The sequence below is a fragment of the Parastagonospora nodorum genome (assembly GCF_000146915.1).
Source record: "Parastagonospora nodorum SN15 chromosome Unknown scaffold_14, whole genome shotgun sequence".
Classification (NCBI taxonomy): Eukaryota; Fungi; Ascomycota; class Dothideomycetes; order Pleosporales; family Phaeosphaeriaceae; genus Parastagonospora; species Parastagonospora nodorum.
In genome coordinates, this window is record NW_001884562.1 from 469,564 (window position 1) to 489,817 (window position 20,254).

The following is a 20,254-nucleotide window of genomic DNA, read 5'->3' on the forward strand; positions in this document are numbered from 1 at the left end:
TGTCAAATGTGCGTGCACCGGAGCACGTGGCACGCTTCATGTAATATCGTGCGTGCTGTGAAGTATAAAGAGATTCGTGAAAGGCTGCCTATCCACACGCAACCAGAATACTGAAATAAGACCATTACAAGCGAGTGAGGTTGACTACAAACCGCCACTCAAAGAATCCCTAGTCGTGTCGCCTGTCCAAAGTCCGTTCCGTCGTCTATCTCTACCATATGTAAGTCGTAGTGCTGAACCGACTAGATGCCTTGCCTGTGGGTGCTTCGCGCAAAGAGTCCGACGCCGAAATGTTCCGCTATGCTCGCATCAATCGTAAAAAGGGTATGTCTTGCCAGGTATCATCGTATCGCAAGAAAGCATGTCGCGTAAAAGCAATGTATAAGGAAGTAGGTAAATGGCTCAAGATCGAGTGTCGTGAAGAATCAAAGTCCGGGATCATCAACGCTGTGCCAGAGTCAGGCCAGCGTTGAGCTGTCGGACCATGCCTAGAAAGACTTTTAGGTAGGCAACACACGCATGCGCGGCCTGAAAGTTTCGAGGACCAGCCTTCGGGTGCATTAAAAGCCCTCGTTGCCAGCGTGGCAGACCTTGGCCTCGGAAACCCATTCAGAGGCGAGGACTTGATGAGCAGTGAGGCGGCGAGCCGGAATTGGGTCCAGGATAGAATAGATCACGTTGCGACATTGACGCTGTGGCTTGTTAGCAAAGTGCAAAGGTTGAGGGCAAGCAACACGTACCCTTCGTAATACCTCGATAGGTCGGTAACCTTCTTCCTGTTTCCGGTCTTCGAGATAGCGGTCGAAAAACTCGTCCTCGCCTTTTTGTGCGACACGCCACAGATGCCGTCCGGTCCGCATGGCCATGTAGATGATGCCGCAGGCCCAGACATCGACAGCGCGGGGATCGAACTCTTTGTCGACATACTCCTCGGGTGCAATGTACGGTGCAGAACCGCATAGGCCAGCAGTCATGTGCGCCTCCTTTTCCCAAGCCATTCGAAAGCACTCTCCATTTCCGAAATCGGTGATCTTGATGGATCCGTGGCTTGTGAGGAGCAGGTTCTCGGGCTTGAGGTCGCGATGGGCGACACCCATTTCGTGCATGTACTCAACACCGCGCATGAGCTGCTTGAAGAAGCAGTCGGCCTCGACGACCTCTAGTTGACCGGCCGCAAGCACCAGAGTGTATAGGTCACCGCCTGAGCAGTATTCCATGACTTCGCAGTACGTGCCCTTCTCGTCTTGCAGGAGATCTAGCGTGGTAATGACATTTGGATGCTGCATCGAGGATGATATGCAGAATTCGGATGTGAGGCGCTTCTGGTAGCGCTTGGCAGATTCTCCTGGACGTTGCTTAAACTCCTTGACAGCGTACAGCTGCTCGCGTCTTGAATCCTTGGGGTCTGGTTTGTGTGCAACTCTGACGATGCCAAAAGCTCCACGACCAACGACCTCCTGGCACTTGCCATACTTCTGCACCAGTGTCTGTGGCAAGTGGTTGCCAGAGTTCTTCTGCTCCGCGAGCTTCTCCTTCTCGTTGCGCATGACGTCGACCCAGTTTGCCATGAGGCTCAGGGGCTGGTCCTCGTGGGTTTCGCCCTTCTTCTTGCCCAGCATCAGGCTCTGGAACATGTCGGACAGCTTCTCCTGGCGCTTGGCGACCTTGAGGTGGTGCTCGTGGGTGCCGTCCTCGTTGTTCCAGAAGCGTTTATATGGCGCATCGGGGCGGCCGTCCTTCTTCATGACCGAGGTCTGGCGCGAAGGCTGCGGGCGATCGCTCGCTGAAGCTGCCGTTGACAGCCTTGACCTCGCCGATTCTCCTCTGCAGTCAGTTGCAGCCTGAGGACGCGTTCACACCCAGCATGCTACTGAGGCGCGACGTCATGGTTGGCTTCTTTGGCTGCAAGAGCAGCCTCGCCGGCGGCTTGCAGGCTGCTGTCTCCGGAGTGCTGATCGGGCTGCAGTGGTGCTACCGCCTCGGGCTGCGAGTGTACAGAAGAGGCCGTCGAGGTGGGCGGCGAAGCCACAGGTGACGCGGCGGGTTTTGAAGTTGCGCCCGAGGGGGCACTGCTTGCTGGCGGCGGCCATGATTCCTGCTTTTCGCTGCTGGCGGTGGGGCTAGGCGGCTTGTGGGTCGTATAACTGGGGAAGAAGTGTGGGAATTGTTTCTGAGACGCAGGTGTCTCGCGGGCGTGAAGCCCAGAGTGTTATTGTACGGCTCTCAAAACGGCGTATGTTCTGCGGCGGCCCGTGACGGAGATCAGGTTCGGAAGCGTGTGCTGGGCGTGGGCAGATTTATAGGAAAACACGGTGACGGGCGCAGAGGAGCTTGCCGGCGTAAAGGCGGACAGAACAGCGGCGCGCTGGATGCCCTGGTGGCGCTGACAAACGCCGTGGGCAGTCGTCGAGATTTGAATGTTCACGCGCAGGCACAGGGCGGGCAGGTGCAAGCGCAAGTGTGGCAGTGTGGCTGAGCAGGCCGACGCAGGATGATGTCGTCGTTTCGCGAGCAAGGCGCGGCCGCGCAGAACACAACACCCGGGAACTGGGAGGAAGGTGCGTTCGGGCGACTCTGGCGACCTGGGCTGCGCTCAAATATGGGCGGACATTCGCTGAATTATTGTGCGAGCACTTGAGGGGTAACGTCTGCACAGCCTCGCTCCGTGTACGGCCTTCAGATTGCAGTCTAGCTTGCGGCATTTTCATCTTCCCAATCCCCTCTTGTTCTCGTCCAACGCTTGCCGACCGCACATTATTAATAAGACAACACCGCTGCAGCCGTCTCCAAGCCAGCGCCAAGCTCGCGGTCATCACGCAGGCGCAGACAAGCCCACGGCACGCGGAGCTTAGCACCTCTTTGTGCTGCGTGCGGGTGACCTGTGACGCCTGCACAGCAGCCTGGCCTGGAGATCCTCACGCTCGATGGCGATGCGAGCACGTCCTCCGCACGAGCAAAACAAACGTTTTCTGCTGTCCCACAATTTGCAAACGTTGACGTACTAGCACTCCCGGATCCAAGGTACACCAATCTCCTCTTCCCGAGGATGCCCTCGCCGCCGCATGGCCTGTGAGCTTCCAGCTGCCCGTTCTCCGGACGGCCTCACGCGCTTCATCTACGGCCATCGTGACGCAACCACGCCTCGCTGTTCTGTGACTCGACGAGACGCCTCTGGGAAGGGCCGTTCGGCACCATATTGCATGCTGCAGGTGCTTCTCCATGGCCAATCTCCCTGCGCTGATGACGGGGCCGCGTCGGCAACTCGTGGCACAACTACGGAAACTTGCATTGGTCCAGCGAACCGGACCTTGATCCCGACGACCAACAGGACTCCAAATCTGGTCCATGTATCTTGAACATCTGTTTCTAATGAACGTACCTCAGCAAGCTTTTGACACTTGAGACATGCAAGGATGCAGCATCTGCATGCCGTACCGTGTACCGAGGGCAATGTACTCGACATTACCTACTTCGTACTATGCCCCGCATCAACCCAGGTACATGTATAGCGCAAATCTAGGCGCATATCTACCAGTCTTCGTCCAGCACATCATGCACACCGCTTCGCAACTGCACCGAGCCGACGCAGCACAACGACGAAACGCCCGCCACTGTCCAGTCATCTACGCCGCATCCGCCACCTGCCATATTCCTGTGCAATCGACGACTGACGTCCACACTTTTGACGCAAGGCCCTACATGCACGCACGGTTTACCGTTACGCGAAGCTCGCACTGACCTCGTCAGATCCATGGTGCAGACAGGAGCCACGCACTCGGGACCAAAAGGTTACATGGCAAGACTCGCTCGGTGCTATTGGCTACTTGTACGACCAGACAGCATTACAGCAGCAAGGGTGTCAAGTACCCATGTATGGTCTCCCATGCAGGCCATAAAAGACGCACTCGTCATCTTGCCATGTGCGTCGGATGATCCACTGGCGATGGTGCCCGCGAGATCGATACTCGTATGACATGCCGTTCTCACCTGCATGTTCGCCCGGTGCTTATCTCGTATAACGGGAGCTGAAGCAGCTGGGCAAATTTCAAGCTGACAGTTTGCCGGGCTGGATCTAAGAAGTGCAAGAGCATGTACTTGCCTGATTCGGAATTTTACACACGTATCATGCCATGTCACTCTCAATCACTTCATCCATCCATCAATGGCCATGTCCTGTACTAAGAATAGTCCCAGTGTAGATTGATCATCCTCCAGGACCAAAAGCCCGGAGAACCAACAGCACTCACCACGTCCCGCATCCCAAAGCAGCATTTCCACTGTTAATGCCTCAAAGTCATCCTGCTCAGATTCACCAGCTCATTGGGCAACTCTGCACACTTCCCGAGACCCGTGGGTGACACAACTCTAGCGCAAACAAACCCTCAGAAGATCGTTTCTCGGACGCCACGTTGGGGCAAGCCACTGCAGCTACCCGCGAAGCTTGATTCCTGACTCGAAAGATGGTGCCGATCGCTTGCAGGCGTTCTTCAGGGGTGGATGGGACATCAGATGCGTAAAGGCTTGGGTATGTCCATTGATTCTTTGGGGTAAGAAAGGTACGCGTTACGTGGAAAGGATGGAGGTGAGCACAAGTGTATCTTTATCGTGAATCATTTCTTTTATTCCGTGATTGTAGGTGGTAGAAAAACCTGGACCAGTGGATATGCACGCCCCAAACACCAAAATCATGCATTCATACCTTTCTCCCTTCCCTTCAACCTTGTCCAACAAGTGACTTAGTCGTACTCCGTCTTCACCTTCTTCGCCCTCTTCTTATTCGCCTTGAAATGCTTCTTGCCGTTCTGCAACTCACTCATATCCACATCCTTCTCTAGTGCCGTAATCTGCTTTAATTTCCGGCCACTCAGCTCCTTGCCCTGCTCGCTGTACTTGTGGTGGAACGGCAAGTTCTGCTTCGCCATACCTTGTCCCGGCCCGAAAAACTTCTTGTCCAGGCCCTTGGACTTCTCGCCGCGCATGGGCGCGCTGTTGACAGCAGGCAAGTCGAGGTCGTCGTCCATGAGCGAAGCGTCATCGTCTGCTGCCGCGGCGAGATGACGCCTGCGCTTCTCCGGCAGGTGGTTTTCGTCGTAGAGCTCTCGGTTGAAAGCCTTAGGATCGATAGGCGGATCGACGGGTGGGGGGTGGCAGAAGAGGAGTTTGCCCTTGACGTAGTCCTTGAGGACATATCGCGCTGCTCGCGACTCGTCAGGCTGGCCGAGACCTTGGGTTGAGAAGCCGCGGGCGATGGCGTATGCGCGCAGGACCTCGTCGGAGGTGGGGATGCCGGTTCCGCCTTCTTCTTGGGGGCGGATGTGCATCTTCATCCCGTAGAGAGCTTCAAGGAAGGGTTGGGGGATGCGCTGCGCGACGAGGCCGGCTGGGCCGGTGTACTCGCGCAGTTGGTCGATGGGGAGGACGCCGGCGCAGACGAGCTCGGCTTTGGTGGTTGCGAAGTTGGGGAAGACGAGACCAGGACAATCGCAAAGGACGACCTTTTCGCTCAGGTGGATGGTCTGGAAATGCTTCGTCTTTCCGGGTGTTGCTGAGACTGACACTTTCTTTGCGCCGATGAGTGCGTTGATCGTGGACGACTTTCCGACGTTGGGATAACCAACTAGACCGATGGACGTCTTGCGCTTTTCGCCACCGGGTCCGGTGTCAACATCTGGGGCGTGCTCAAGGAAGAGAGACTCAAGATCTTCGGTGGTTAATATCCGTGTTCGCTCGTCTTCCTCTGATGCTGGTACGTCAACTGCTTCCTCGTCGACCCACTTCGCGTCCTCCTCCTGCTTGTCCTGTAAGTCGATCTTCTTCGCCTCCTTCGCCAAGTCATCACCCTCCTCATCGACCTCCTCGACATCGTCTTCATCTTCGTAATCGTCCGACTCTTCCTCGCTCTCGTCTTCGAGCGCGCGGGCCTCGTTCATCTCCTTCGCCAGCTCAGCGGAGAAGAACTTGTAGTTGATCCCAGCCTCAGTGAAGTAGTCGGCCCATGCCTGTCGCTGATTCAGCGTCATCATGTCGGCCTTGTTGATCAACAACAGGTTGTTCTTCTTGGAGTCCACCTCTTTGACATAATCTTCCAAATCCTCTGATCGGAATAGCAGTGGGTGTCGCGCGTCTACAATCTGCACTACCAAATCCGAACGCTCGATAACTCGCCACAGCTGCCTCCAGACCTCGAGATTGCGCTCGAAAGGTGTCATGAGCAGGTCGTTGTTCTCTTGCAGCTCAGCGAGGCCTCGCCTCCACAGCAGTAGTGAATCCCTCTCGGCCTGGTCCAACTCCTGTGGCGTCGTGTTTTCGTCCCACTTTGGTCGTCGGGGGACGGTCAGGCGGTTCTTGTTTTCTTTGTGCTTGCGCTTGACATTGCGCTCTTCTGTGGCAGACAGCAAGTATGGGTTCTTCTGGTCCTTGTGTATGATCTTGACGTTGTTCATCTTCTCTGCAGTGAAGTCGGTGCCAGCCAGTTCGGCCGTGGAAAGGAAGTCATCGAGAGCACCCTGTTCTGTGACGGAGCGCATCTTCACCCATGATGCCTCCTTCTTCTCGTTGGTGATGTACTATAGAATATTAGTATCTCGCCTTTGTTTGCGCGCAGTCTGTTACATACCTTCTCGCCATTCTGGCCTGTCCGCTCGATGCCCTGCTGAAAGGCGCCTCTGCGCATGTCCGCGCCCTTGCCCTTGCCGAACCTATCGTTCATCAGGCTGTTGCCCAGCCCGACGCTCTTCTTCGATTTAGCGAGCACCATTTTTGCGGTTGATTTCGGGTATCGCGTGGTGTTGTGGTGACTCTGCTATCGCGTCCCACAGGTAAGAGGGGTCGAGTAGAAAAAGTCGCCCCACGTCATTCACCAGACCCTTTTCGCCTAAAATAATTTTTTGGAGCCGCCGCCAGCCCAACTTTTGACCGATACTTTGTCAGCGCCATTCCCCAGACTTCCGTAGCCCGCCACCAAGAAACAACTGAAGAAATCAATCACTTCTACACGCAGTCAAGATGCCTCGTCGCAAGTTCATGTATGCTGATCGTGCATTTTCGCAAAAGTACCCCGCTAACCCCTCCCCAGCGACAAGAAGACCGCCATCAACTACAGACTCGTCCATCGCGCCCAGAATGACCCCCGAATCCACGATGAGGATGCACCGCAAATGGTCTTCGCCGAGACCGGCGCCGCGAACATGCGCGAGGACTCTGAGCCAGCGGGTAGTTCACGAGCATCACAGTACTCGGCAGCCACAGGCCGGAGCAAGATCAAGTCACGGAGGGAACTAGAGAGCGAATACGAAGCCAAAGTGCGTGAGAATGAGGGAGAGGCTGCCAACTATGGCGTCTACTACGACGACACCGAGTACGATTATATGCAGCATTTGCGCGATCTGGGCAGCGGTGGGGGAGAGGCATACTTCGTCGAAGCACCAGCCGAAAAGAAGAAGGGCAAGCAAAAGCTAGATTTGGCAGACGCGCTACGAAATGTATCGCTTGACGACCGAAAGAGCGAGGCGGGACTCAGTATCAGCAGTAATATCAGCAGCGTGAGCGACGTCTTCGGCGAGGACATGGCGCCCTCAGAATTCGTGCGCAAAACCACATATCAAGACCAGCAAAACATCCCAGACGCAATCGCCGGTTTCCAGCCAGACATGGATCCGCGGTTACGAGAGGTCCTCGAAGCGCTGGAGGATGATGCGTACGTCGACGACGAGGACGACATCTTCGCCGCGCTCGCAGAAGACGGGTACGAAGTCGATCAGCGCGAGTGGGACGACACATACGATGTTGAGGATCGTAACGCCGTGGATCGCTTCCTCGACGAAGAAGACGAGGGCTGGGAATCAGACGACACGATCAAAGCCTCGTCGCCGAAGCCCAAAGCCGCGCCCACAGATCCAGACTCGCTGCCTGCACCCAACGAAGCACCCGCCGCGGCTGAAGAAGGCGACCTCGCGTATCTCGAGGAGTTTAAGAAATTCAAGAATGATGTGAAGGCGGGGAAGACGGCTAAGCCCACCGCGCCCTCGGGCATGGAGTCAAGTATCATAACGGGAGCATCGGCGCTCACCGCCGGCGGCCGCAAGAAAAAACGCAAAGGCGCCATGACATCTACATCCGGCTACTCCATGTCGTCCTCGGCCCTGCACCGCACCGAAGGTCTCACCCTACTCGACCAGCGGTTCGACAAGATCGAAGAAGACTATGCTGACGACGGCTTCGGCGACTTCCCGGACGACGCGAGTATGGTGTCTGGAATGAGCAAGATGTCAGGCATGTCAAAGATGAGCGGCATGAGTCAGTGGTCGAGCAGCGAAGCGCCAGAGCTGCGAAGCGATTTCGACAACATCATGGACGATTTCTTGGGGAATCATCATGTGGCGGGGAAGAGGAGGGTGAAGAAGGGCAAGCAGCAGACGGGCTTGGAGCAGTTGGATGAAGTGAGACAGGGGCTTGGGCCCGCAAGGGTGAGCAGGCCCAAGACACAGGCTACGTTTGTTTGAGCGATGATGATCTGGGCAATGTTTGTAATGGCGTTCTGAGGAGACATGATGATAAAATCTATACCCACAGGGAAAGCTAGATAGGATATGGCAATGAATGATGGATTGTTTGATCATATCTTGTGTGCCTACTGCAATTACTGAACGACATGGCGCTATTCCGGCTAGACCTGGCGGATCTGCGACCTGGATCCTCAAGCTTCATCGAGGCTGGGTACCTGCAGAGGTAGCGGCCGGATCGCCAGCTTGGAGTGAGGCTGTGTGCAGAATGTGGGGTAGCCGTTGGCCGTGATATCGTGGGGTTCCCTGCCGTGGCCCTGCTCAACTACGTTCGTCGTGCGTTGTTACTGTATACATTGGCTGATGCAAGGGAAGTAGACTTCCATGAAGCCCACACTTTCTAGCCTGTTTCCGAACCTCAGATGTACGTAAGATTCAGAGTGAAGCACCGCGAACGACTGGTTGTGGGTGCAATCCCTGCATGTTCGCTAATCCGATGTTTGGAGCAAACACGGCAAGATCTGACTGCAGTTTGGGGTCGTGTCCCTTCACTGTAGTGTGCCCTCGTCCACCTCAACCTCATACCGGCAACACTGCAGTGATGAAGGCCTCCAGCCCTCGCTCAAACAGCTCATTCGCAACGCCGATGCCAGACGGATGCTCGGTAGGCGCCAATGGGTTCTTGACGACATACTCGACATACAGGTTCGCCCAGATCTGGTGGAGATACGGCCTCAGGTTGTTCACCTTTGTGTCTGTGAGCATGACGAACTTCATGCGGGTCGGCGTCTCGTAGTAATGGAGCTTGTACTCGCCGGTGCGGTAGGAGAGGAAGGTGTCGTCGTCGCCGCCGAGCTTGGTGACGAGATTGCGCAGGGAGAAGACGAGGCCAAACACAAGCTTCTGGTCGTCGGAGTTGGTGAGAGGTTTGCGCGTGGGGGCACTATCCCCATTGCTCGTGATGCTCGACGCCGATTGCGGGCGCGCAGACTTGCCCGAGGAAGCGGGACGGGGTGTCCAGCGGCGCGAGTAGATGCACTCGGCTGGTACGTATGCGGTCAGCGGCGTGCAGGGCGTTGGAGACGGTATACAGCAACTGTGCCGACTTACTATGGCGATCAAAGATGTAGAAGCTGTAGAGCACCATGGCGATGACCGGCGATGGCGTCAGACAACTGCAAGTGGTCGGTCTGGTGGCCTGGAGTGGTTCAAGCGCGGAGAGAGGGCGGGAGAGCGCAACGTTATCGAGCTCGCCAAGCCGCCTTCACCTCAGCGAACCGATGGGCAGTTGCGACGGGGCAGGGTCACGCTCGTCAATGGGGCGAAGATGCACGTTCTACCCTGCACAGAGTGGCACAGAGTGGAGCCCAATGCATTGGGAGGCTGACGAGGAGAAGCGCGTGGTGGGATAATTCTGCGAGGTGTGGAGGCTGGAGGAGGTCAATGGCCATGGCCGGTGGGAAGCGCCCCTCTCCCGTCTACCTTAGCACTTTACCGCAACCTATGCTCTCGCCGTGCATAGTCCCGCCGCTGTCTTTTTACGGTCCCAGGAGAACGATCCCCTTGGAGCTGCATTGATATGACAGGCTGACGCTGTCTCTTCCCCATATTATTTCCTCCTAGTCCAGGCCTCCCCTCAACCTTATCACTACGACATTGTTGCACCCACTTTGCCTAGCCCGACAATCGACCATGTCGTCGCACCCGCCCTCTGCCCTGGCAAAGCACCACTCCGAATCCGAAGTCCCTCGAATCTACACCTCCCGCCCCAAGCTCGACGTCCCTGCCATTGGAGACGACGAGAGACCGCCGCCCGTCAAGTACATGTGCGACTGCTCCGCGGGGCACCGTTGACGTAGTTGTTTGCTAACGTTAACCAGGTCAACGCCCGCATACCAGAGCCCGTTACGACACCACAAGCGCGCAGCTTCCTCGACGAGACGCGTAAAGGTGCGCATGCCCTCCCACACCACACATCACATGACTTTTGGCCCCCAATAGCCTTTTCTGGAAGCCCCCAGTGCCGGTCGCGCGACACCAACCGACTGCGCCAAGACATATACGGAGCTTCCAGCCAGGTTTTGCGAAGAGTTTTTGAAAAAGAAGAAAATTCTTTGCGCAATTGCACTCAAGACTGCATTGAATGCCCGTCTGACGTGGTGCAGGAAACATTCAATGCGCGCTCAGAGTACAGCAACAGCGAAGATGACGGCACTGCCCAACATCGCATCAACCAATATTTGGTAAAACAAGAAATTGGCCGCGGGTCGTTTGGGGCCGTTCACCTTGCCGTGGACCAGTATGGGCAAGAATATGTGAGAAGACCAGCCTACTACACATTTAGGAGAGGTGCAATGGGTACTTGAAATGCCCAAGTGTCGATGCGCGTTACCTGCAAGGACTGGTACACAGGATGATGCTAACGCATTTCAATACAGGCCGTCAAGGAATTCTCAAAGTCCCGCCTGCGGAAACGGGCACAGTCAAACCTCCTCCGTCGACCGAGTGCCCGACGGAGAGCGCTTCCTGCAGGCATAGGCTTCAACTCTCCCCTGCATCGACACTCGACTACCGAAGAGAACAATGCCTTTGAGCTGATCAAAGAAGAAATCGCAATCATGAAGAAGCTCAATCACCCAAACCTCGTGTCTTTGATGGAGGTGCTTGACGATCCAGAAGAAGACTCGTTATACATGGTCATGGAAATGTGCAAGAAAGGCGTCGTGATGCAGGTAGGTCTCGAAGAGCGCGCAGATCCATACACCGAAGAGCAGTCTCGTTGCTGGTTTCGAGACATGGTATTAGGCCTCGAGTACCGTATGTTGTTGATGACATCACCTGCCATTCCACCACTAACACAGGAACAGTCCACGCCCAAGGTATAATCCACCGCGATATCAAGCCGGACAACTGCCTCGTGACGCAAGAAGACGTGCTCAAGATCGTCGACTTTGGTGTATCAGAAATGTTCGATAAAGAGGGAGAAATGAAAACAGCAAAATCTGCTGGGTCACCTGCATTCATGCCACCTGAGCTCTGCGTCGCGAAACACGGCGAAGTGTCGGGACGAGCTGCAGATATATGGTCCATGGGCTGCACGCTATTCTGTCTCTTATTCGGTAGGATACCGTTCGAGAAACACGGCATGCTCGAACTCTATCAAGCCATCAGAAATGATGAACCTCAGTACGACGATTCCTGCAACCCCGAACTCCTGGAACTACTCAAGAGATTGCTTGAGAAGGACCCCAAGAAACGGATAACATTGGAGCAGATACGGGTCAGCATAATCAATCCTTCACCTTGAGAAGCAGACACTGACAAGCCTAGGAACATCCGTGGGTCACTCAACACGGGACGGACCCTTTACTCCCCAAGTCGGAGAATGTCGCTGTCATCATCGAGCCACCTACTGACGAAGAGGTTAATGCCGCCATCACAGGCAACATGGGTCATTTGGTGACAGTCGTAAGTGTGCGCCGCTTTCTTTCTACTTTTATCACCAAGTCTCTCTAAGATCCTGGAAACGGAGTTTCCTTTGATGTCTACAAATACAGCACTATACTGATGCTTCATAGGTACGTGCGGTGAAAAGATTTAAGCAGCTGCTCTTCAGGCGGCGTCCGGAACGACTAGAGGGCATCCTCGGTAGTGCCTCACGCATCGTTCAACCACCGCTGTCCATGCGGCCTTCAATACTACGAAAATCCAAATCGCAGGACACAGACAATCGGCGACCGGTCGAGAGCGCACTCGCAACAGAAGGCGTGCACTATGAGATTAGGATCGACGACCAGAACCGCAAGACACCTTCCAAAATGGATAGCATGGCCTACGTGAAGCCAGGCTTTCGGGGAGAAGCACTTGGAAAGCGGCAAATATCAAGAGGACTAAGCACAAGCAGTCCCAACTCTCCCAGCCTTCCCGACACGAAGGTCATCCATGACAACATGTCATTTCGCCCTCCACCATCACAAAGCACCACTCTACCTGGTGTAATCACCAACTCCGGCCCATCGACACCCACGCTAGGCAAAGGTCATGCCCATGACCCTCTTGAAGACACACTCTTCCTCAACATCGGAACAGGTGAGGATTCCGTGCCACAGCCCGAAGAAGGATGCATCGTGTCCGAATCGCCCTCCAACGTAGACATAAACGTCTACGAAGCCGCCTACGAAGAAGAAGTCCAGCGCATCATTGCCCAGCGAAAAGACCAATACCGCCGCCCTACGCTCTATCTCACACGCCGCGTCGAGAACGTCAAGTCAATACGTGACAGCGACTGCATCTTTGACGAAGGTCAGGATCTCCGACGAGACATCAAAGGCAGCTTTAAGAGCTTCGTCACCAAGACTAAAGAAGACATCGAAGCCCGCGGCGAGCTGCAGAAGATCCAGGATGGGAAGGAGGGCAAGCTTAGTCGAACTATGCGCAACGTCCGCGAGGCTAAGAGGCTGGTGGAGGAAGCGAGGGAACGCGCGAAGATTGAGGAGAAGCAGCGCGAGCGCCAACGTAGTCGGAGTGCGACGCCTGCGAGGAAAGATAGCTCTGGCGGCTCGGGCTTGAGCAGGAGTGGCACGCCCGTTGCTGTGGAGAAGTGATCTTGAGCGTGCTATTAGGGCGTTACGGGAGGGAATAAAGCAGCACATACATCAGCTTCTGGTCGGGTCTGTCCAGTGGCTCAGAGTTTTTCCTAGGCACAAATCACTTCGAGCGCAGTTGGATCAGCGGCTTCGGCAGGTCCAACACTTCCTTTGCAGATCATTTCACCTGAGCACAACATATCCTGATGATGTCGTGTATAAATCATAGTCTTGATTCCAATGTGTAGTGCACGCTATGCAAGCAAGCAAGCCGCGACCCAACAACGCCGCTCGTGGGTATGTAAGTAAATCCCACCTCTCCCAAACGCCTATAAATCTCAAATCTATCCCAAAATCAATATGTACTACTCGCCATCACCCCTCTCCTCATCCCTCAATCCCTCCCGACTACTCTTCCCCTGCACATAACTCGCTCCCCTCGTCCACAATTCCCCCAGCGTCCCGCTCAAACTCCTCCCCCTCCGAATCGGAATCGGCACGTCTTCATCATCCGGCCCCGTGCGCCGCCTATCCAGCGGCCCGCCCAACTCGTCGCTCGCGCCGATTCCAAGCACGGATTCGCGCCGCACGCTGCCCGAGCGCTTGAGGTCCTGCACCATGGCGCTGAGCGTCGTGCTCAAGGGGCTCGCGAGCAGGGGCCCGCCGGCCATGGAATTGCGAGCGAGGCGCTCGTTGGTGCGCAGCCGGCGGAGTTGCGGCGTGGTAGTCGGTGTGGTGGGGACTTCGGTGGAGCTCTTGCCGCGTGTGGGTGTGCGTGGGGGCACGAGTTCTGGGTCTGAGATGGAGGCTGGGGGCGGGGCGGCTTCGGAGGGGAGGATGGGGGTAGATGTGTGGCGGTCAAAGGGCGGGGCGCGGGAAAGGTCGAGAGGGGTGGATTGGGCCCAGGGGTTGGTGGGATTGTCGGGGATGGGGTAGAGGGCGCTGAGGGCGTCTGAGGAGATGGATTTGGTGGTTATTTGAGGGGTGGAGGGGCGGGAGTCGTAACTAGATACGGGGCGGGAAGGGTCGAGGACGGTGGATGAGCGGCGGGTGGTTTCTCCGGTTGTGTCGATGCCGTCGCGATAGGGCTCTGCGACGAGATTGATTGCGTCTTCGGATTCGGGCTCGCGGTCCTCGTCGTCGTCGTCGTTTCGGCGTGGGCGGCCGGTAGTGATGAACCATACTCCGAGGAAAGTCATCGCGCAGCCGCCGACGAATTTGCCCGCGTCGTCGCCGGACGTGCGTTCGAAGTCGCGGTACAAGACGGCAGATCCGAGAATGACTGAAAGCGTGAAGAGTACGAATTGGACTGGGATTACTTGTGTAGCGTCGAAATGCTGTAGAGCTCTGTTGACATACTTGATCTGCATAACAGCAGTACCGATCAAGATGGCTAGAAGCAGGTAGAAGACTGGGAAGGTGATGACGCGCCAAAGGGTATAGGACAGTAAAGACGCAACACCTTTTGTCGAAAGTGCTGTGTATCCGCCTATATTCATGTTAGCATTCTGACCAGCAAATCCGTGGCAGGCGTAATTCCACATACCAAACAGCCCAACAAGTCCCAAATCAATCAAGATGTTCTTGTCCCCGTAACGATTGCTCGCCACCATGAGCACAGCCATCAATCCAACCGTAATACCAAGATACGTCTCAAACTCCCAAGTACTGATGAGTTTCCAAATCTCTCCCGGCCCCAATTTCGGATTGTTATCGCTCGCGCTGAGAACGACCGTGACCGCGCCTCCAACTGCAATAACCACGCCCAGCGCATCTCTCATCCGGAACGGCTCCTTGAGCATAAACGGCGCGATGATGCAATTCGAAATAAGCGCAACAACACCCAACGGCGACACAATTGACGCCGGCGCGAATCCATATGCAAGAAAGTTCCCCGCCTCGCCAACCGTCATGAGAATGATGCCCGCCCACCAATACGGACTCTTGAGGTAAGACTTCTGCTTATACGCCTCTTCCTCGCCGCCCTCGGAACTGCTGCTACTGTCCTCACTCCGTAACTCCGGGCGCTGCGCGATCAGCGGATCGAGTTCCGACGCGGCGGTGCTCGCCTTTGTCGCATCGTCCTCGAGCAATCTGGACCCGTTGATGCTTCTTTTCTTGCGCTGCCGCTCCTTCGCTTGCCATTCTCTGTCGAGCCGTATGTGCGCGTACCGCTGCATGTTCAGCGCAAAGGAAATCAGCACATTGCCGACTATCGCGGTGATGATGCCGATCAGACTGCTCCAGTTCTCGTCGTACCCGCCTTTCTTCTTGGATGTCCATGCTGGCCATGTGTCTGCATGGGCGGGTGTGCGCGTGCCAGTGGGGATATGCATCGTGGTCGGCGCCCTGGCGGGAGAGATTCGGCCCACTCGGGAATGCGGGATGAGGCGTGCTCGAAGGGGGGGGTATTACGAACGGCGAGATTGGACTGTTGAATAATTACGCGGACATGCTGGAAAGCAAGGGAAGAGACATTATGTACAAGACGGAAAAGACGAGGGCTGTGTGGCACCGCAAAGCAACTGGGTACTGTAATGCCGCAGGTCTGGCAGGGTTCGCTGATGTTTTCACATGACGACGAGGCGATCCGAGCTCGAGGTTACACGCTAGCCGTCACCATGCAGACTAGGACGCGCTACAAGGCCGGGTATCGTGGCGTACGCATGCGGACGAAATGTCACTAAGAAGATCTGAACGTATGGGAAATGACTAGAAATTGGACTGTTATACACTATTTGTTGAAGCTTGCTGCTACCTTTTCCATGCTCCACAAAGAAGTGAAAGCCATGCATCGCGCAGGATATACCTATTTGCCAAAAGCAGGCCCCTAATGAAACTCCATCTCCGCTGGTGACGGAAGCTTTGGATTTTCTTTTAGCCCATATGTTGTACAGGATGAAGAACCTAGATCTCAGTCATTTCCGACTCACCGTTAGTGCCGTTACCATCTGTCTCCATGGTCTCTGGTACGCCAGGCTCAGCAGCAAGTAGCTTGATCCTAGCCTCAACCGCTTCTTCACCGACAATTGCTTCTTCGACTGCCGCCTTACGGATGAAGACTGAATGCCAGCGCTTGCCCCAGGCACGGATGAGATTGACCTCCTCTTCGGTGAGCGCGCCGCTGGATTGCTTCTCAATCAGAACATCGGCTGAACCCTCCTCAACGCCACGGGTGGAGTCCTCGATGTACTTGAATAGCTCGCGAGCATTGTCGCGATCCTTGGCAAGTGTAGCCTCAACCATGGGAACCTGTTCATCGGGCAGACCCTTTTGAAGACGCGCCGAAGCGATCTGGCGGTTGCGGTTCGTGACCTTAGCCACGGTGTTTGACACCATTTCGAAGACCCAGCTCTCTGTAAGTGCTTCACCAGCGCCCATGTGGCTGCCAAATACCCATTGAACCACGGTCATCGGCGCAAGTATCGTATAATTGAGCAGAATGTCGATAATCCGGACGGCAACACCTGGCTGATCTTTCCAGTACTCGACGACACTGGCAACGATCTGGCGGCGCGCAACCTCGTTTTGCGAGATCTCTAGCAGGCGGTCCTTACCTCGCTCAATGCAAGAGAGCACGTGAGAGAGCGACTTGGCACCAAGACGGCAGATGGCGGTAACGAAGGCATCGGTAGAGGGAACCAGGACTTCAGCAATGCCCTGCTCCAATGCCTTCTCATGGATCTTGTCGATGGTGGCTTGCATGTCCTCTGCGGAGGCCTTCTTCCTGAGCTGAGCAAGCAGAGTCTGGCCCTCGGCAGCATAAGGTGTTTGCTGGTTGTCATACTTGAAATCCGGGCTGTTATCAGCATCAAGTCGCTCAGGGATCAGAGCATGCATTTGATCTGGCAAGGTAGACCGGATGCGCTTTGCGAAGGACAGACGCATCTCCTTGTCAAGTGCCGCAAGAATGAAAGCCTTTTGTGGGTGCAGGTTCGAAAGCTCAAGGTTGTCAAGCCTGTTATCTGATTAGTCCAGTTCTCTAATAAATAGGGGTTGTGCATACCATTCTGTCCACCTCCATCGGAACTCGAAATTGCTCAAGTGGTGGGAAAACCAGTCGAGGAATCGGTAGCCCAGTTCAAGATCTAGCATGGGCAGGCTCTTGTAGACTGTGCGGATAGCTCGTCCTAGTGAGGGCGCGATGGCAGCAGGTGCGACCTTGCAGCATTGTGTGATGAGTGAATGATAGTACACGAGTTTGTGTTCAGCACTGGGTAGCTTGAACAGCTGCGAAAAGATGGCGTCGATGACCATATCTTCCGGCTTGTACTGGATTTTGTCTCCTATGACATCTTTGAACTTGTCGAAGGGCGTTCCACGCTTAGCGAAGGTAGTTGGGGTGGAAGTAACAGTCGAGGTCCACCAGGAATTTGGCGACCATCTCGCGGTTGAAGTCGAGCTGATTGACAGTATCAACAATGGCATCGCGGATGAGTGATGAGGCAATTTCGGACGTCTTCGGGACCGTGGAACCCTCCTGGTCGGCGAAGAGCGAAAAGTAGGCCTCAGGAAAGATCGGCTTCAAGCCTGGGTTCACAGGTGAGGGGATGGTGAAAGCTGGGAATGCATGAGTTTGTGGCGCGGCTGGCATCGACTCGTCCTCTGCCTTCTCCTTCGTCCGCGACAGGGCATCCGCTTCGAAACGTGGCAGACAGGCAAGTTCGAAACCGTTCTCTGCTTCAGTTGATAGCTGTGCTTGCAGTAGACCGATAACGCTATGGTAACCCATGGGCTTCGCGTCCTCGTCGCCAACATATGAATGAATCAGGCCTTCGATGGGGACCATGTTGCCTGCTACGATGCCAGTGTTCTTCAGCAGCTGTTGTGCTTGTTCGTGGAAGCGGCTGCCACCAGAAACGATCGCATAGGGAATGGTGAGGAGGATGATCTTGACAAGCTCGATGCCAACAACCTAGAAGTGTTAGTCTGAGGGTGATTAAAAGAAGGTTCCTGTCTTACGTCGTTCTCATTCGCGCTCTGAAGATCAACCACAGTGTCGAACAGCTGACCCAGGAGCGTGAAGATGCCATCGTCCTCGAAGAGCGGCTGAAGACAGGCGAAGAACCTGAGGAATTGCTTGAACTCCTTCCACTCGCCAGCATTGAGGGCTTGCTGCGCACGTTCCGCAGACGACGTTTCATGGCCTCAATCGCAATCTCTGGCTTGACCTCGTTGCCGTAAAGTGCTACGGCGGCAACGAATGGGATCTTGAAGGGGCTGCTCGATGAGTAGCTGGGATCCAGACATCGAAGAAATCCGACCTGAGCCTCTCATCGTCAAAGTTCTCTGCAAAGATCTTTGCAATTTCGATGGGCCTCATCCTGTGGCAGCTTGGTGGAGCTCGCCAATGTTGAGCAGTAGCCGGCGGAGCTTGGGGAAGGGCGGCTCTTCGTAGCGGCGGCGTTGGTTGCCATCGTCGTGGCGACGACGCTGGGGTCCGCGACCGCGCTCCCGGCTGTAGTTGTCATCGCCATCTACTCACGTTAGTTTCGCGACCATCCAGGGCCATGCGGTCGCAAGCTTACCATCGCGCCGGCGCTTGTTCTGTCCTCCACCACGGTAACGATCTCCGTCGCGTCGGTCGTCGCGCTCCTCCTTCACATCTACGTCCGCCATAGCTGAAACAAAGATGGCTTCTCCCTGGTTGCGAGCGGTCTCCGGTGAAGGGTCTCGGTTCTGGCGATCGAAATCGTGGACGCGTCCAGCAACGGCGTCAAGGTCGCGGTAGGGCTTGGGCTTATAATAGTCGCCCTGTCGATGCGGATTGGAGCTACGGTAGTGATTGTTGCGTATAGAACGGGGCGCCCTGATGGGTCGTGGAGCTGTGTCGGAGAAGTCGAGGGTCCTTCGAGCTTGCTCGTCGAAGCTAGCGCTATTTGGGTGCTCTGGACGCACGGACGTTGGCTCTTTCCGCATCTCAACCTCCATCGGCTCATCATCAACCAGTGGAATTGCAGCCGCGCCATGCTGTGACATGTCAGGTCCACCCATCAATACCTGACCATCTGGAGCTACGAATTCACAGTCCATGCCCAGTCCAAGTAGATCTGCATAGCCATCACTGGCAGCATTACCTATACCGCTCATGGTAATGAGCGTTGTTATCTAACAACTCTAAGAGAAGTCGATCTGCTCAGTTGCCGTTACTTAAAGTTTGTGGTCGAGACCATGGAGAGAGGAGGTGTTATGTAGTTGAATAAACGCCCGAAACAGAGCACCAGCTGTCCAATCTCACACGGGTGAGTTTACGGAGCAGGTAATAGCAGAATCTCACCAGCATGGCTACAGGATACAAGATGGACTATGGGTGAGTTTGCGGCAAAGCTGCCGAAAAGTGGAGCATGGATGGACATCGTGTGCTCACCAGGTGCTAATGTTTGTCCGCCTAAAATCACAGTCAATTTTACATTTTGCTTTTCTTGCCAGACATTGGAATGAGATCACGACGGCATGATTTGGCCCTAGTCAGCGAAAAGCCGCATACATAGAGCAAATGTGGATACTACCTGGGGAGAAAAGAAAAGAATTATTGTCATAGGACCAAGGTGTCATGGTGTTGAGCTGAAGCAAAATTCCCGCGCCTGCGCACGATGACTCGATTCGTACACTACAGGATGCAACTTCTGGCGCATAGACGTCTCTCACTTTGGTTCTGACAAGGTCCGGTTATCCACTCATCTTACGCGTGTATTGTGCCAGTCCCCATATTTGCCCGGCATAAGATCGTCCACCAGAAGTACCATCACAATCCCACGCAGATGCAAATCCGTAAGCCTAAGCCGCAAACCAACGGCCTCGCGAGCTCATGCACCACCAACAAAAAGAATTTGAAATAGAAGAAACACTCGCGTTGCAGACCCGAATGGTAGCAAGCCATAGCATCCAGTGCTCGAGAAACGTCCCCGGGAATTTCATGAACCATGATGCTCGCGATTTTGTCCAGATCCTCGTTTCTTTCGTTTGAAACCATTTGTGCTCGCCGATCGTTAGAAGAGTGAACGAAAAAGAAAGGTTTTACGATGCCAGCTCCTTCACTGTCATAAGACAGAATAGCCACGGTCCGAAGGAGCAGTTATGCCAGGTCATTCTTTGATAATGTGAAAGTCGGTATCATTCAGACGCGCTCAATATGGCAGAGAAACGGGCGTACACGTGCTAGCATAC

At 55.1% G+C, this 20,254-nt stretch overlaps 8 protein-coding genes across 8 annotated transcripts; 3 read left to right on the forward strand and 5 right to left on the reverse strand.

The window, feature by feature from the left end:
• Positions 1-290: 290 nt before the first annotated feature.
• Positions 291-473, forward strand: SNOG_09193 (hypothetical protein; the record flags this gene model as incomplete). The annotated part of the gene is made up of 2 exons (XM_001799442.1): positions 291-324; positions 394-473. The coding sequence occupies 2 exons, from the start codon at positions 291-293 to the stop codon at positions 471-473; spliced, it is 114 nt and encodes a 37-aa protein (XP_001799494.1).
• An 87-nt stretch (positions 474-560) lies between these two features.
• Positions 561-1,745, reverse strand: SNOG_09194 (hypothetical protein; the record flags this gene model as incomplete). The annotated part of the gene is made up of 2 exons (XM_001799443.1): positions 561-692; positions 741-1,745. The coding sequence occupies 2 exons, from the start codon at positions 1,743-1,745 to the stop codon at positions 561-563; spliced, it is 1,137 nt and encodes a 378-aa protein (XP_001799495.1).
• Positions 1,746-4,736: 2,991 nt separating this feature from the next.
• On the reverse strand, positions 4,737-6,757 carry SNOG_09195 (hypothetical protein; the record flags this gene model as incomplete). The annotated part of the gene is made up of 2 exons (XM_001799444.1): positions 4,737-6,566; positions 6,617-6,757. 2 exons carry the CDS (start codon positions 6,755-6,757, stop codon positions 4,737-4,739), a joined length of 1,971 nt encoding a protein of 656 aa, XP_001799496.1.
• Positions 6,758-7,005: 248 nt separating this feature from the next.
• Positions 7,006-8,501, forward strand: SNOG_09196 (hypothetical protein; the record flags this gene model as incomplete). The annotated part of the gene is made up of 2 exons (XM_001799445.1): positions 7,006-7,025; positions 7,076-8,501. 2 exons carry the CDS (start codon positions 7,006-7,008, stop codon positions 8,499-8,501), a joined length of 1,446 nt encoding a protein of 481 aa, XP_001799497.1.
• Positions 8,502-9,080: 579 nt separating this feature from the next.
• Positions 9,081-9,648, reverse strand: SNOG_09197 (hypothetical protein; the record flags this gene model as incomplete). Its single annotated transcript, XM_001799446.1, has 2 exons — positions 9,081-9,544; positions 9,612-9,648. 2 exons carry the CDS (start codon positions 9,646-9,648, stop codon positions 9,081-9,083), a joined length of 501 nt encoding a protein of 166 aa, XP_001799498.1.
• A 545-nt stretch (positions 9,649-10,193) lies between these two features.
• SNOG_09198 (hypothetical protein) lies at positions 10,194-13,262 on the forward strand (the record flags this gene model as incomplete). Its single annotated transcript, XM_001799447.1, has 7 exons — positions 10,194-10,327; positions 10,429-10,451; positions 10,635-10,816; positions 10,940-11,318; positions 11,369-11,781; positions 11,880-11,969; positions 12,221-13,262. 7 exons carry the CDS (start codon positions 10,194-10,196, stop codon positions 13,103-13,105), a joined length of 2,106 nt encoding a protein of 701 aa, XP_001799499.1. The 3' UTR covers positions 13,106-13,262.
• A 37-nt stretch (positions 13,263-13,299) lies between these two features.
• On the reverse strand, positions 13,300-15,423 carry SNOG_09199 (hypothetical protein; the record flags this gene model as incomplete). Its single annotated transcript, XM_001799448.1, has 1 exon — positions 13,300-15,423. One exon carries the CDS (start codon positions 15,421-15,423, stop codon positions 13,453-13,455), a length of 1,971 nt encoding a protein of 656 aa, XP_001799500.1. The 3' UTR covers positions 13,300-13,452.
• Positions 15,424-15,994: 571 nt separating this feature from the next.
• On the reverse strand, positions 15,995-19,177 carry SNOG_09202 (hypothetical protein; the record flags this gene model as incomplete). The annotated part of the gene is given in 7 exon segments (XM_001799449.1): positions 15,995-17,045; positions 17,094-17,410; positions 17,454-18,002; positions 18,050-18,202; positions 18,220-18,307; positions 18,352-18,411; positions 18,573-19,177. The coding sequence occupies 7 exon segments, from the start codon at positions 19,175-19,177 to the stop codon at positions 15,995-15,997; spliced, it is 2,823 nt and encodes a 940-aa protein (XP_001799501.1).
• Positions 19,178-20,254: the final 1,077 nt, after the last annotated feature.